The sequence below is a fragment of the Spinacia oleracea genome, chromosome 1 (genome assembly GCF_020520425.1).
Source record: "Spinacia oleracea cultivar Varoflay chromosome 1, BTI_SOV_V1, whole genome shotgun sequence".
Lineage (NCBI taxonomy): Eukaryota > Viridiplantae > Streptophyta > Magnoliopsida > Caryophyllales > Amaranthaceae > Spinacia > Spinacia oleracea.
Window position 1 is genome coordinate 114,061,694 of NC_079487.1, and position 14,191 is coordinate 114,075,884.

Consider the following 14,191-nt stretch of genomic DNA (forward strand, 5'->3'; position numbering starts at 1 on the left):
AAAAAAAAAGTTCACTATTGCCATTTGCCAATACCAAAAAAAATAAAAATAAATAAAGAGAGAAAAAAGGGGGAAAAAAGAAAAAGAAAAAGAAAAAGAAAAGAAAAAACTTCATTCGTTTTGAGTTTTGACCTCTTGCAAGTTGCAAACTGTTGCAAGTTCTGCAAGTGTTAGAAGAAGTGTGAGAAAATAGTTGAAGGAAAGCTTGACCTGGTTCTACACTACGATCCATCAATGGAAGAGAAAGTAGTTGCTGTGATCTTAGTTGGTGGACCAACCGAAGGTATGAATCAGATTCAACTTTTTTCCCACTTGAATTTCATACCCATTTGATCAATTTCTAATTTCATATATTTAAATGTATTGGGTCAATTCCAGGAACTACATTTCGACCTTTATCATTCAATACTCAAAAACCCTTGTTTCCTATTGCTGGTCATCCTATGATCCACCATCAAATTTCTGCTTGCAAAACTGTATGTTTGATGTCTCATTGTATAATTTATTATTGATGATGAGTATTGATGATTAACTTAGGTTTAATTTTGATGAATTAGATACCGAATTTGGTTCAAATCTTCCTCATTGGATTATATGAAGAGCGTGATTTTGCTTTGTATGTGTCTTCAATCTCAAATGAGCTTAAAGTCCCGGTTAGGTGAGTTATTAATTGTGTTCTCGAGTTTTGATTTAGCTATTTTCAGAGGAAACGGGGGTTTTGGTCTAATTCAAAATCGTCGAAAATTCAAGGGTTGAACATGAGTTCTTTATGTGATTAGAAAGTCCTAGTGATGGGAATGGAATTGATCATTTTATCGCTAGCTTTGTGTTTGGTTTCTATAAAGGTATCAGTACACAAGGGCTATCTAATTCTATAATTGAATTTGAGTTTTTACAGTTTCCATCTCATTTTTTAAGGTATTTGAAAGAAGACAAACCACATGGGTCTGCAGGTGGACTTTATCACTTCCGGGATTTGATCATGGAAGATGATCCGGTTCGTAACCAACTATATTTATATTATTAAGCAGGTGTAATAATTCACATTCCTACCAAAAATACATGATCAAATGATGGTTTATCGAGCTTTTGGTTGAGTGAATTCAATGGCATCCTCATATATATTGGATATTTTAATGAAGTATGATTTTAACACAAAAGTGGGGGGTTAGACTCCTAATAGCTGATATCTTTTTGTTTTGTCTCCTTTCTTTTTTGCAGTCGCACATTTTTCTTCTGAATTTTGATGTCTGCTGCAGTTTCCCTCTAGCAAATATGCTTGGTAATGTACATTATAGTCCTTTGATTAATTTGCATGTTCTATATTTCTGTTCATACGGGGGACACTATTTGAAAGTTTCTAATTTGTATCAGCTCTTGATCTCTTTTGGCTTTGTTATCTTCTGAAATCTGATTGTTTGCTGTGATATACTTCAATGGAACCTTTCAAAGGTGTTTAATATTTTGTTATTTTTACTCATTCAGATGCCCATAGAAGATATGGTGGCATGGGCACGTTACTAGTAATTAAGGTTAGCCACTGCTGAAATCAGTCTTTAGGAGTGTAGGGTTTCTTCTCTTATTTGATCAACTCTTAATAGTTAATAGTGACTCTATCTGCAGGTTTCTGCTGAGTCAGCCAACCTGTTTGGTGAATTGGTTGCCGATTCAGATACAAAAGAGTTACTGCACTACACAGAAAAGCCAGAGACATTTGTATGTGCCCTACTCAAGCAGCAATGATTTCGTATTGCCATCATAGGAGTTCTTTTTTCTTTTTCATTTTTTTTCTCGTGTGTTGTTGTAACTCTTGTAACTCAGTGTTGTGTGAATGCAGGTTAGCGATTTGATAAATTGTGGCATATATGTATTTACACCAGAAATCTTTTCGGCTATCCAGGGTGTGTTTGCTAATCGGGAAGATAAAGGTTGGTTCCAGTATTCTGTGCAATCTTATCTTTTTACCCCAAGAAGAAGAAAATACTTTATGCAGCCTTCCATTTTCAAAACTCTTTGCTGTTTTTGTCTTTTCACACTGCTGGTCTCCCTTTTCTTACTGGATGTGCAACAAGGTGGATGATTGCTGCTACTTCTTGTTATTTTTTTTTTAATATTTTATGAGATATCAAGGACTGTTTGTTGATGTGCATTTCCGATTGAGCCAAAGATTCATTTGTTCTTTTGGCTGTGGGATGTAATGGACTAAATTAAAATGGCTCTTAAAACCTCTTCGCTTCCTTTCCATGAAGTAGAAGATGGTCGTCCCGTTGTCGTCCCATTATCGCTTTTGGGTCAATTGGAAACAACCTCTCTGCCATTGCAGGGGTAAGTTGCGTACACCCGACCCCCCCTTACCGCGCTTGTTGCGGGAGCCTCTTTGAGGCAATGGGATAATGATAATGATGATATCAAGGACTGTTTGTTGCTTTAAAGCCAAGAACCTTCTCTCTGTGAGTCTGCTGTCGTTTTTCTTTACTTATGGTTGGTTATTTTTGTACACAGGATCTCTTCGTCGCTTGTCCAATTATGAGTCATTTCAGTCAGCAACGAGGTATGAGCTATCATTCCTATGACTTGATGACTTTTTAATTTGGAATTGTTTGTTTACCAACTTGGACTTAAAAATTACTCCGTAGCTACGAAGTATTTAGTTCTTTAAGCTTTCTTGAGGCAAATTTTTGGCCTTCAGGCTTAATGCAGAATAGCCAAATAAAAAAAGAATTATCTTTTGATTTACGAAGAAATTATAGTCGGTTATATAATTGACTAATTGTTCTGTATTTCTAACCCTTGAGCTGATATGTGACAATTGTCTCTCTGCTAATCTGACTCTGTCTATGCCTCTACCTCTAGGGACTTTGGAAGGGTATCTTTGGAGTTTTACCTGTTGTCTTTCAACTTAACCTTCAGAGTTGATTAAGGCATTAGGATAGTTTCAATATAACCAAAAAAAGAGTGCACTTGATCTATAAACCAAAAATAAAGCTCGTGTATTTACCTTTCAATTTTGCCAATTGATAGCCTACAAATAATATGCTCGCACTTTTATACTTCAGAGTTCTGTAGCACACTGATTGAGATCTGATATGAAATTCTTAAAAGGGCCCTACCTGCAGATTTTGTGAGATTGGACCAGGACATTCTATCTCCTTTGGCTGGAAAGAAACAATTATATACCTATGAAACCTTGGATTTCTGGGAACAGATCAAGACTCCTGGGTATGTCATTTGACGAATCTTTCTTAAGCATTAATATATCATAAAAACTTGGACTGTCTCAATGCTAAACTCAGTCATGCTTGACCATAAACAGCATGTCTTTGAAATGTTCTGGGTTGTACCTTGCTCAATTTCAGCAGAGTTCTTCCCATATTCTGGCTAGTGGGGATGGTTCAAAGCATGCTACAATTGTAGGTGATGTTTATATCCACCCGTCAGCTAAAGTGCATTCGACCTCGAAGGTAACAGAAACTCCTGTCTATCCAGAACGTATGATTTTCTACTGCACCTTGCTCAAATTAATTTAATTGAACTTCTCTTGCAAGTACATCTTGATGATATATACATATACTGTATCCTAGTCTAAATCAAAAAATAACTCAGTCTGAAAAAGCATATTCAATAATTTTAACTCTAAAATGCTGCTCTTTCTAAAGCATATAATACCCAGCTTTTTTATTTTTCTTTACGCAGATTGGTCCAAATGTGTCAATATCAGCTAATGTTCGCATAGGACCCGGTGTAAGGCTTGTAAATTGCATCATTTTGGATGATGTTGAGATTCAGGTACTGAATTGTAAAATCTGAGTTGTTGAAAATAATACTAGTAAACAAAACACAACACAACACAGTAATAATGTAATATTCAATATACCTTTCAATCCTTGTGCAGGAAAATGCACTTGTTACACACGCTATTATTGGATGGAAATCCTCAGTTGGGAGATGGTCACGAGTCCAGGCAAGTTTTCCGGCAATCTAGTTTCTTAAGGTTATGTTTAGTTGGGGGGGAAATCGTTTTCCTTCCGTTTGGTTTGTGAAGGGCTGATAGTAGTTTTCCCAAACCCTATCTGTCACCTTACTCCTCTTCTCCTCCCTCCATTTCTCTTTAACTTACTCGAGTAAGAACCAAATAAAGGAAAATGGTGTCCTCAATTCATTGAATTATATTTTCTAATAAAATTAATTTAGTTCAAAATGATTTTCTTTAAATCATTTAGTTACATTTTAAAGTTCTTAAATCATCAAATAACTTTACATTGGATGTTTTATATAGGCGGATGGCGATTACAACTCTAAGCTTGGGGTTACAATCCTTGGTAACAATTCCATCCCTTCATCTATTATGTTGGTCTTAAGTCTTAACGAAACGGTTCAGAATTTAAGTAAATGGATTTCTCAATACAGGAGAATCTGTGACTGTAGAAGACGAAGTTGTGGTGATTAACTGCATTGTTCTTCCAAACAAGGTTCTAAACGTAAGCATGCAAGAAGAGATCATTTTATAGTTATGCAAACGTTGTCTCAAATCATTGGGAGTCAGCAAAGAGTGCTGCTGTGTTAATGCACTTGTTGTGATTGTCGGATGCTTTGGCTGATGTACACGGCTTGAGAAATGCATACAGGATCTAATTTCTGATATACTGATCAAAAACAGAATCCCATGTATTTTTACAATTAAGAAGAATTCAATATTTTTGTTTTTTAACTGCATTAATTTGATTTCCACCTTCCTGTTATATCCATTTACATTCCCTAGTGATGTTGATCAGGCAAGCCTTGCTTGGTCACAACTCACAACTTTCCCAATACACACAATACTAAACTAGAGTTGGCTTTTGTTCAAGAACTCGAGAAGAAAGAAAATACATGATAAATTTTGGCCCTTGCTAATTGCCTGAATCTTCTGCGAGCTACGACTCCAAAGTCCAAACCAATCAACCATTTGCTATAAATCACAAAGTCTGAAAATACTAAACTCCCTTTGCTATAAAATCACTATGCAGGCAGTGAATGGAATATTCGAGTGCTACAAACATGTTTCTGTCAGTACAAACAAAAAATACACATGATATTTCCCTTGCGTGATCAGTCACATCAAAAACGCTACATTGTTTCTACCACCTAAACTATAATCTCTAAATTACAGACTTTTGGTTATATCAACACAAGTATGTAAATGGTTCATTCACGAAGCAGGCTTCCTACCACAAGAACCTGAAAAATGCAAAACCACAATCATCCGAAACATCTGCAAATAGCTCCCCATCTCTCACTTCAACCAAGCATCGTTCGTTCATCTGGGAGCAGGATCAACCAGCAGCATCAGCACATCATGTCCTTAGTGGGTTAGTGGTTGTGTACGTACAATAACGACAGACAGTATTTCCATGCCGCAATAAGCATTTCAGTACACCCTCTTCTCTCAGACACTAACTTATGTATGGTACATTTACCTCAAGATAGTGAAATCATTTCTGTGTCAAAACTGCAAGATTAAGATGATAAAACCAACAAGTTGAGTTAGTCTTGTTTCATTGGTGAGGTCGCACTTCAAGCCTGTATGCCTGTATTTCCATGGGAGGGATGACAACATTCCCCTCCTGCACAACATCTCCAGTCAGCTCAGTATAACCAAGCATCTCTGTATCCTCATGTAAGAGATTCAAAGATACTGCTTTGACATGCATAACATCCAGGTCTTTGAACAAACTGAAAAGATTTACAGGTTCATCTGCTAACTTTGTGCACTGAGATCTCGCAGTCCGGCAATATGACGAATCCCAACCCCTCCTTTGAAACAGTAGAACAAACCTCGGATCTTCTACAGGACGTTCCAAGAACGAATACTTTGAAGGCCGGGGAACTTTGAAATCCACAATATGCAAGTCACATGGTAAAGATGAAGTTAGAGGGGAGAAATATCGTGGTGGTGGTGGTTGTGGGGCAAGTTCTTGTGCTTTCTTAGCAATGAACGCATGTACAGGGTAATTTAAGTGAGCCCCAATACTATGAGATAACAAAGAAGGGTTTAAAGGAAGGGATTTTGAAGTGTGGTCTATAACAGAAGAAATATTGGACTCGGGAAGGATGTGAAATACAACAGTCATGGGACGGTTGTCAGTCACCCCTTGCCCAAGACCACGACCATCATCATTCAGCAGACGACGATCAAGCATTATCTCCAGCCATCCATTTTTAAGGCTTGCCACACCCAGGGATTGACGTGAGTGAACTGATAAACGCCGACCATCAACTCCTTGCATAAATGCAAGAGAAGGCATTGGGTAATAATTTCCCTGCACAGGTATCTTATCATAATACTCTCTCCGGCTCATTTGAAAACCATTTAAATCAGAAAAGAAAATCCTCCTATTCTCAATATCAGTCTTATACCTGACAATCAGCTCCTTGTCATTAAACTGATCCCCTAAAAATTCAACACGATATTCCTTCTCAATCACAAACTCCTGGATAGTATTTTCCCCATTATAAATTCGAGTACTGTGAGAGATTGGTGCTTCATCCCATTCAGTCTTTGGATAAGAATACACCTCCTGCATCAAGGGACCTGTGGTAACCACCAACTGCCCACCAGCTTCAATGAAAGATTCTGCATCACCCACGGGTTTAAACAGGTATGCGCCACTTCCTTGGCTACTGTACATACTTATCTCCTCGCCCACATTATTTAAGGAACCATCACTATTAGCAACTTTAATCAATAACCCAAGATTTGCATTAAAAGTAAGAGTTCGATGGCGGTTCTGAATTATCACCACATCTCCCTCGATTTTCGAGCAAGCATATGGTGCAGGACAAGGTAAATGTTCAGAATTTGACATTTTCAAGTCAGCCAGTTTTGCTTTCTCACACTGCCCTGCTCCATGGACAAGATAATACATTTGAAGCCCCATAGCAGGAATAGAAGCTTTCCAGTGGAGTCGATGCCTCCCCGTAAATATTTGGCCCTTAACATGTTGCATTTCAGGAGAAATCTGGCTCTCAACACAAGTCCAGTTGGAGTCCAAGACACTTACATCTGGTCTGTCAACAATTACCATCACAACCTCGTTTCTGGTTTGCTCCAGCGGATTAAAGAGGACCACAGATCTTGCAGCTCCTTCTTGAACATTAATACCCTTATGAACTGCCTGGGCATCATACTTGGATCTCACCTGTTCTGGCTCAAATTGAGAAGGATTTTGCTCATTTTTCTCAAACCGAATGCCTAGCAATACTTCAATAGCTTTAGACATAAAAATTTGCAAATCCTGCAAAGAGGTATGCATTCGAGTTCCATAGTCCTTAACCACATGATTCTTGGCTGTACCAGTTACCCCATCATGATGCTGAAAGAGGGCTAGATTCCTCCTTGCAGCTGTCAATTTGTGTGCGTAACTAGTCGGCAACTTTTCACACTGAGCTCTGTGACAACGTCCCAGTAATAGTGCCATCAACATTTCTGAGGCACGCAGTGTATGCTCTAACACACGATCAACAGCCTTGAAGAATGGCCTTGAAACATAATAGCCACTCCAGTAATCTTGCTGCCTATCAGAATAAGTAAAGAAATCGCCAGATAAAGATGGAAAACCTTCAATCTCACCAGATCCGATCTCGCCAGGAAGTGAATAGTTCACTCTCTCAGCCTCCTCACGAAGGGTTTGAAAGTAATCATCTAAAGTGCCAAATTTAGCCTCTGCATTCAAGCTGGGATTAGAATTAATATAATCAAATAACATCTGGTAATTTCTAAATTGTGCCTCTGCTTCATCTATGCTGACGTAACGGAAGTCATCTCCTAGGGGAATCAAAAGTGTGTTTGTTCTATACAAGGTTGACTTCTTTCTGTACTGATCCAACAGCTTTCCCACCTTCTCCTGCACATTTTCCTGATTGGTCTCCACAGGATGATGACCCCAAGGGCAGAGTTCATAAATGAAACCACGCATACGAGCAAAATCAAATTGACAACAAACAGCTGGTTCAGGCCCGCACGTATGGGGAACATCATATGAATAGAAAGGCATCAAATGCACAAATATATCTGTAGTTTCCATAGCATCCCAGCTCTGACGCCATACGAATTCCAAATTTTTATGCAAGGCAAGTTCCTTTTTGAGCTCATAGTGAGTCCTTTGTATCAGCATGTTCTCAAAACCCATGCGCCGGAGAAGATATGCCATTGTAGGAGAGTATCCAAATGGATCAATTGCCCAAGCATTTCTAGGAACCACTCCGATGGTTTCATTTAGCCACATATTACCCTCGGTCATCTGACGCATGAAATAGATCAAAATCGGATTAGAGAGGATACAAGTGAAATTAAATACAGCGAGGGAACTAAAATGACTAAAATCATAAACATTTGTATGACCAATAACATGGATGAGCCACTAGAAGGGGGAAGGAATAACCCTCGGCATCAGAAGCAAAAAGAGATGAAGGTTTTCCAGAGGTACAAATGGTTAAACATATCAGCAAAGTGTTAAGGCTTTAGACGAGATACATATATATCTTGAAAATCAAAGAACTCATTAAAATGAAGAAAAAAAATCTAAGCATTAACCCTCACAACACAGTTATATAGAAATTAAGTTTGTTATTGTAAGATTGTAATTATTTAAAGAAACTGAATCATGATCTCTCCATGATGCAGACACCAAAATACCTTGTCAAATAAGAAGACCGGCATCTGACAAGTCATGGCCCTAATAAGCATCATATAGCAAGGAATGGCTTCATATATTGCCAAAAATTATTAGAGTCCTGAGGCTTAAAAGAGCTTAGCAACCATGAAAACAAAAGAAAATCCTCCTAAGGGCTGTATAGATTTTACTCAAGTGAACGATCAGAATATGATGACTACTTAATACTTGTTGTCATACTCTCTCAGGTTGTTGAACTAGGCAAAGAATACAGACAGGCACCGGTCATATAACCTCTGCCTCAAATAAGCATTAAGCTGGGATAGCAAAACATGAGATTAATGGAAGGGTTTAAAGCTGCTGATTCCTTGTCTACACTATCACTAACCGCATGAAGCGGAAAAAAACAGCTAGAAGCATTTGGGGTAGAAAAAGGTCAACTATGGTAAGTTCACAACATAAATAACCATGTAGAAGGAACAGGGAAGACCTTTCCAAAACTTATGCTGTTTCACCAAAAAAATTGATTGCTCTTTCTCAACATCATATACGTTAAGCTAAGGCTGAGAGTTAAAAGAAATAACTACATAGAAAATTCCTCACCTGCTCAATGATAGCATAATAATGTGAATTAGCCTGCACAAAGTGAGGAAACAGAGGTTAGCTGGCTTTCAAATAAATAAAAGATTTATCCTACTTTCCCACTTCTCACCAGTTTTTTCCTGTAACGGGAAATCAACGTGCTACTTCACTACTGTCGTAAATAAATCAATTATAAAATTTTAATAATTGATGAAAGCAGCCATTAAACAGCCAATAATTTGGTCCAACGTCAAAGTCGTTACCTCATCATTCATTACCCAACCACCTCCGACAATTTCTAGCTGCCCATTCTTCACTAAATTTGTAAAAGCTTCCCTTTTACTTTCCGAAGAATCCCTCCACCACCTCTCCAAGTATGACATCTCCTCCCATATGAATTTGCGCCGTGAATCCTACAAAACCAAGGTTCAACAGGAAAATAAATGATAAATCAGAGGGTTGCGTTTGCTTCAACCAAAAGTATATGAAGTAGCATAGCAAATTATGCAATATATAAGGTTACTCCATTAGTGGTCTACTTCTACGTATCATAAAAAGTACAGTTTCCAATACAAACTCCTCTATCTACTTTGGACACAATATTCAGGAGAAAATAAAGCAAAATTTCAAAATGTTCACTTGATCGGTCAATCTACGAACTCTGAATATACACGATTGGGAAATGGGGTTCTAGATATAGAGAAGGGTAGGAACTTGGGAAAGAAGGAGCTGCATCAGTTAACACCAGTGCAAACATATCCATGTTACAAGGACTCTTTATATTACCTAAGTACCCATATTGGATCCTTGACGATTGACACTCCAACACGAGTTCAAAGTCCCCAAGTCTTGCAATGTAGACAAAAACAATAACATTTAACTCAAAAGGAGGGATCCCATTTCCACTCTGAAAGAAGACCCGGCAGTTCAACAATATGCATTATCTTCAATTTAATGGTACAGCAGAAATACTATACTCCTTAAAAAACCACATAATTGAGCTTAATATGAGATTCCTTATTTCCTCGTAAGGAGTTTCAATATCAATGACTTGCATCCGTTTTATAGTGCTAAATCAATAGAGATACATCAACAAAGCCAGACAAAAATCCTTCAAATCCGACTTCATAAACCTCTGATCCCTCACCCTACCACCCCTCGAAATCCATAAACCTTTCCATCGCTAGTCAGTAAAGGGCCACATAAAAATGTAGCTCAATTTTCTAACACAATCCAAAATAAGAAACCCAAAAAATTCTAGAAATAACCCACTAGAGAAACAAGGAACACAAAATCCAAGAAAAACACACCCAGCAATCCCAAACTTCTAATTCAATTGCAACGAGAAGTGGCTCTGCTAGACCGAAACCCTGCACTGGTCAACCCATCCCACAGAAAATCATATCCAACTTAGCTCGATGTAGCTCAAATTTCTAGAACTAACCCACTAAAGAAATGTTACTCGCTAAACAAAATAATAACAAAATTAAGGAAAACCCCAACAGAATCAACATCATAAAACTCGAAATTAGCCTAAAATTTAACTAAAATAACAAATTAAAAAGGAAGTTATACCTTAGAGAGAGATTCAACAATGGTGTCAAGAATATGACGAGACTGGCGATCATAATACTCATCAACAGTAAACTTCCAACCAGGATCATTATGAGAATGAGGAACAACAATGATCTTCAACTTCTCATTATCCCATTCATTCTCTTTATAAGTCACCATCCATCCTTGCTTCCAGGGCCCACCATCTACATCGGAAAACTCAATCTTATCATACAGATCTTTCGTAGTAATATCAACAGCAGCACCAGATGATACGACGTCGTTGTGAGAGGAAGCAGAGGGGAGTTTTCTGAGGTTAGCCTTTCTGGGTCTGGTTGAGGAATACCGCCGTGAGAATCGATGTGAGGAGAGAGAAAATGGCCCAAACCGGAAAAACGCCGCCGTGAAGAGAAGGAGAGAGAGGGATAAGCCGATGGTGAAAAAGTGGGCCCATATGAAGTCGCGTAGTTGGGTCCGCCGGCGTGGTTTACGGTGGAGTTTCGATTTGGTGGGTGTAGTGGTGGTGGCGGTTGTGGGAAGAAATGAGCGGGCCCACCCACCACCGCCGCTGCCTCTGCTGCGGTTTCCGAGGTAGGAGGAGATGGGCATGGAGGAGGAGTTTGGAGGAGAGAGAAAAAGATCTGGTGGAAATTTTTCTCTTTTTTAATTTTTCTAGTTTTGAGGAGTGAGAAAATTCAAGTTGTAAGATTCAAGATTTGTTGTTGTTTTTGGGTTTGATTATTAGTCTTGTTTTGTCAAAGGAGTGAGTATCTTTGTGTGATTACTTAGATTTTCCTATATAGAGTGTGAATTCAGTTGTTCTTAAAACCTATCGTATGATTATGGTGTGCATTTCTTTTTTCTTAGAGTGAAGTATGTACATGTTTGTTTTGTGAAAATAAGTCGACAATGAAATAAAGGTACGAATCAATCTTTTCATGTTACTTTGACGATTGTTTTACTCTTTCTCTTTAGAGAATCTGTCAGTTTGAAATTAAAAAATACTCCAATTTATGAACTACTTATATTGGATGTCTCGTGTTTAGAATGGAAGGACAAAAAGTATTGCATTTTATAAAAGTCGTTGTTAGTTTATTACATCCTTGATTATCGTTAATCATTTCACTACTTGAGAAAATACTTGATAAGCCTAATGATACAAACTTACCTATTGATAAAAGTTTTTATGTTTTTTTTTTTTTTTTTTTTGACGGGTATAAAAGTTTTTATGTTAATCAAGGAGATAAATCGTAAATTCGTCTGATAAGGGTTGTTCTATTTTCCCCTATAGAGCAAACTAGAGAGAAGAACATCACAAAACTTGTAAAAATTGGCGGGTAAACAAAAATGCTGCTGCTAAGAAGTCGTCACTTCCTCCCTCAAATATCATCCTCTCTACTGCTACCCACCATTTCCCATTCCCCAAAACCATTCAATCTCTCCCTTTCCTTTCCTCTGCAAACATCATTCTCTATCTCCTCCACCAACCTCCATCGACATGCGTTCTCCAGCTCTGCGGCTCCTCCGCCGCCTTCTGACACCGCCAAGTTCGCCAGCACCGTGCTCTTTGTCCCGCCGGGTGTCGAACCGAATGAAGTTACTGAAGATATGATCCTACCCGGGTCCAACATTGTGATTGGGCCTTATGCGGGTCATTCCCAGATTAAGGAAGTTACATTTGTGAAGAGTAGTAACCGGTCTAAAGATTGCCCGAATGATGGCTTGCCTGAATTTGCTGTTCTGGGTCGTTCTAATGTTGGGAAATCTTCTCTTATAAATACTCTTGTTAAGAAGAAAGAGGTTGCTTTGACTTCTAAGAAGCCAGGTTTTGTTCTTGCTTGTTTTCTCTCTTGCCCACCACCTGTTTGTTTAAATTCCTCAATGTGAAGAACAGTTATTGCTCAAAAAGTATGTAGAACACAATCAACTGAAATTTGAATTAGTTCTGAAATGTGATTATGTAAGGCGAGATGATTCATGCTTGGGGTTTCATTTGTTTTTGATTTGGGTGTTGAATCATCTGCAGGGAAGACTCAGCTTATTAACCATTTCCTGATTAACAAGAGTTGGTATATTGTTGATTTGCCTGGATATGGGTGAGTTCCTGGATTTTTAGTTTTATGTTATGGGTAATTTCAGTATTTTTGTAGACTCTATTCATGCTATGAATCAATACAGTAATGATGATATGCTGCATCAGTTCTTGCACAGTGTATCATGTGCATCAGCTACATCAATTCTGCAGTGTATACATCAGTTGTTATCCGCGCTAATATTTGACATCAGCTTGAATCGTCTAGTTGAATTACTCATCATTTATTTATTGCGAATTGAAATGTCTTCGTGCTACGTTGCAGCATTCAATTTTGAATTTGTTCTCGCATTTGCTGATAAGGCCATTGGCTCAGGAGAAGGGGAAAGGGGGGGGGGGGGGGGGGGATATGTAGTTCCACACTTCCACTATCCTCCATTCGGTCTCCTATTGTGTTTGCTAATTTAGATCTCAGCAAGAAAGTGTTCAATTTTTGAAGTAAACATCATCATCTTGATTAAGATACTGCCCTTAAATGACTTGTATTGTGCCAGAAAACCATGTATCTTGCAGCCTTAGCTAACGTTGTTGGGGTAGCAAGTGCTGCTGTTCCTAACTTGTTACTCCGTATTTTAATGTATATAATGATCTAATAATTGTTTCAATTGTGCAGCACTTGTAAGATCACTTCTTATGTCTGATTGTACTGATTTTCTAACTCAGATTTGCCAAAGCCTCGGACTCTGCTCGAACGGATTGGTCTACATTCACTAAAGGATACTTCTTGAACAGAGATGCGCTTGTTACCGTGCTACTCCTAGTTGATGCAAGTGTTCCCCCACAAAAGATAGATGTTGATTGTGCTAATTGGCTCGGACGCAACAATGTATTAAACACACAACTACTATTGTTCGTGAATTTAATAGCTTTGGATGTATGTAGCTCAAATGTTTCACTGAATTTCCATTGTTTGTTGCTTTTGTTTGTGCCTTTCAGATACCCATCACCTTTGTGTTCACCAAGTGTGATAAGATGAAAGGTGGAAAAGGTGCACAGCCTGAGGAAAACATCAGAAGTTTCCACGAGCTTATCAGGCAGAACTACAAGCAACATCCCCCATGGATCATGACTAGCAGTGTCACTGCTTTAGGCAGGGATCAACTTCTTCTCCATATGTCACAGCTTAGAAACTATTGGGATAATTAGGAACTACCAACTATATTACAAGTTTTCTATGTTTGCAAAGTAATCAGTTTGTTAGATACTACAGTATGACATTCCAGGTTTCACAAAAGTAAATCAACATATTGTATGTTTGTAACTCTCTCCTTACCTTTATGAGATTCAAATTTTGTCAAATCACTTGTCTACT

General features: G+C 38.2%; 3 protein-coding genes across 3 annotated transcripts; 2 read left to right on the forward strand and 1 right to left on the reverse strand.

Moving 5' to 3' along the window:
• Nucleotides 1-65: 65 nt before the first annotated feature.
• Nucleotides 66-4,713, forward strand: LOC110786830 (uncharacterized). The gene is made up of 15 exons (XM_021991406.2): nt 66-283; nt 379-476; nt 558-658; nt 919-997; nt 1,222-1,282; nt 1,486-1,532; nt 1,624-1,716; nt 1,838-1,928; nt 2,503-2,551; nt 3,103-3,219; nt 3,314-3,461; nt 3,694-3,786; nt 3,893-3,961; nt 4,277-4,319; nt 4,408-4,713. Exons 1-15 carry the CDS (start codon nt 235-237, stop codon nt 4,506-4,508), a joined length of 1,239 nt encoding a protein of 412 aa, XP_021847098.1. The 5' UTR covers nt 66-234; the 3' UTR covers nt 4,509-4,713.
• A 250-nt stretch (nt 4,714-4,963) lies between these two features.
• LOC110786831 (alpha-mannosidase 2) lies at nt 4,964-11,631 on the reverse strand. The gene is made up of 4 exons (XM_021991407.2): nt 10,809-11,631; nt 9,497-9,646; nt 9,255-9,287; nt 4,964-8,279 (listed from the first exon to the last, which is right to left on the reverse strand). The coding sequence occupies exons 1-4, from the start codon at nt 11,394-11,396 to the stop codon at nt 5,535-5,537; spliced, it is 3,516 nt and encodes a 1,171-aa protein (XP_021847099.2). The 5' UTR covers nt 11,397-11,631; the 3' UTR covers nt 4,964-5,534.
• Nucleotides 11,632-12,026: 395 nt separating this feature from the next.
• Nucleotides 12,027-14,178, forward strand: LOC110786832 (GTP-binding protein At2g22870). The gene is made up of 4 exons (XM_021991408.2): nt 12,027-12,612; nt 12,814-12,883; nt 13,543-13,705; nt 13,816-14,178. Exons 1-4 carry the CDS (start codon nt 12,135-12,137, stop codon nt 14,023-14,025), a joined length of 921 nt encoding a protein of 306 aa, XP_021847100.2. The 5' UTR covers nt 12,027-12,134; the 3' UTR covers nt 14,026-14,178.
• The last annotated feature ends 13 nt before the right edge of the window (nt 14,179-14,191 follow it).

Bases quoted from the DNA above. Each gene is read 5' to 3' on its own strand.
- LOC110786831 (XM_021991407.2), bottom strand. From the start codon at position 11,396: ATGCCCATCTCCTCCTACCTCGGAAACCGCAGCAGAGGCAGCGGCGGT. The intron at 9,288-9,496 runs GTAACGACTTTG...CACTTTGTGCAG, and splicing joins GTTGGGTAATGAATGATGAG to GCTAATTCACATTATTATGC. The intron at 8,280-9,254 runs GTGAGGAATTTT...TTCATGCGTCAG, and splicing joins ATTATGCTATCATTGAGCAG to ATGACCGAGGGTAATATGTG.
- LOC110786830 (XM_021991406.2), top strand. From the start codon at position 235: ATGGAAGAGAAAGTAGTTGCTGTGATCTTAGTTGGTGGACCAACCGAA. The intron at 998-1,221 runs GTTCGTAACCAA...TCTTTTTTGCAG, and splicing joins TGATCATGGAAGATGATCCG to TCGCACATTTTTCTTCTGAA. The intron at 3,220-3,313 runs GTATGTCATTTG...GACCATAAACAG, and splicing joins GAACAGATCAAGACTCCTGG to CATGTCTTTGAAATGTTCTG.
- LOC110786832 (XM_021991408.2), top strand. From the start codon at position 12,135: ATGCTGCTGCTAAGAAGTCGTCACTTCCTCCCTCAAATATCATCCTCT. The intron at 12,613-12,813 runs GTTTTGTTCTTG...AATCATCTGCAG, and splicing joins TTTGACTTCTAAGAAGCCAG to GGAAGACTCAGCTTATTAAC. The intron at 12,884-13,542 runs GTGAGTTCCTGG...TTTCTAACTCAG, and splicing joins GTTGATTTGCCTGGATATGG to ATTTGCCAAAGCCTCGGACT.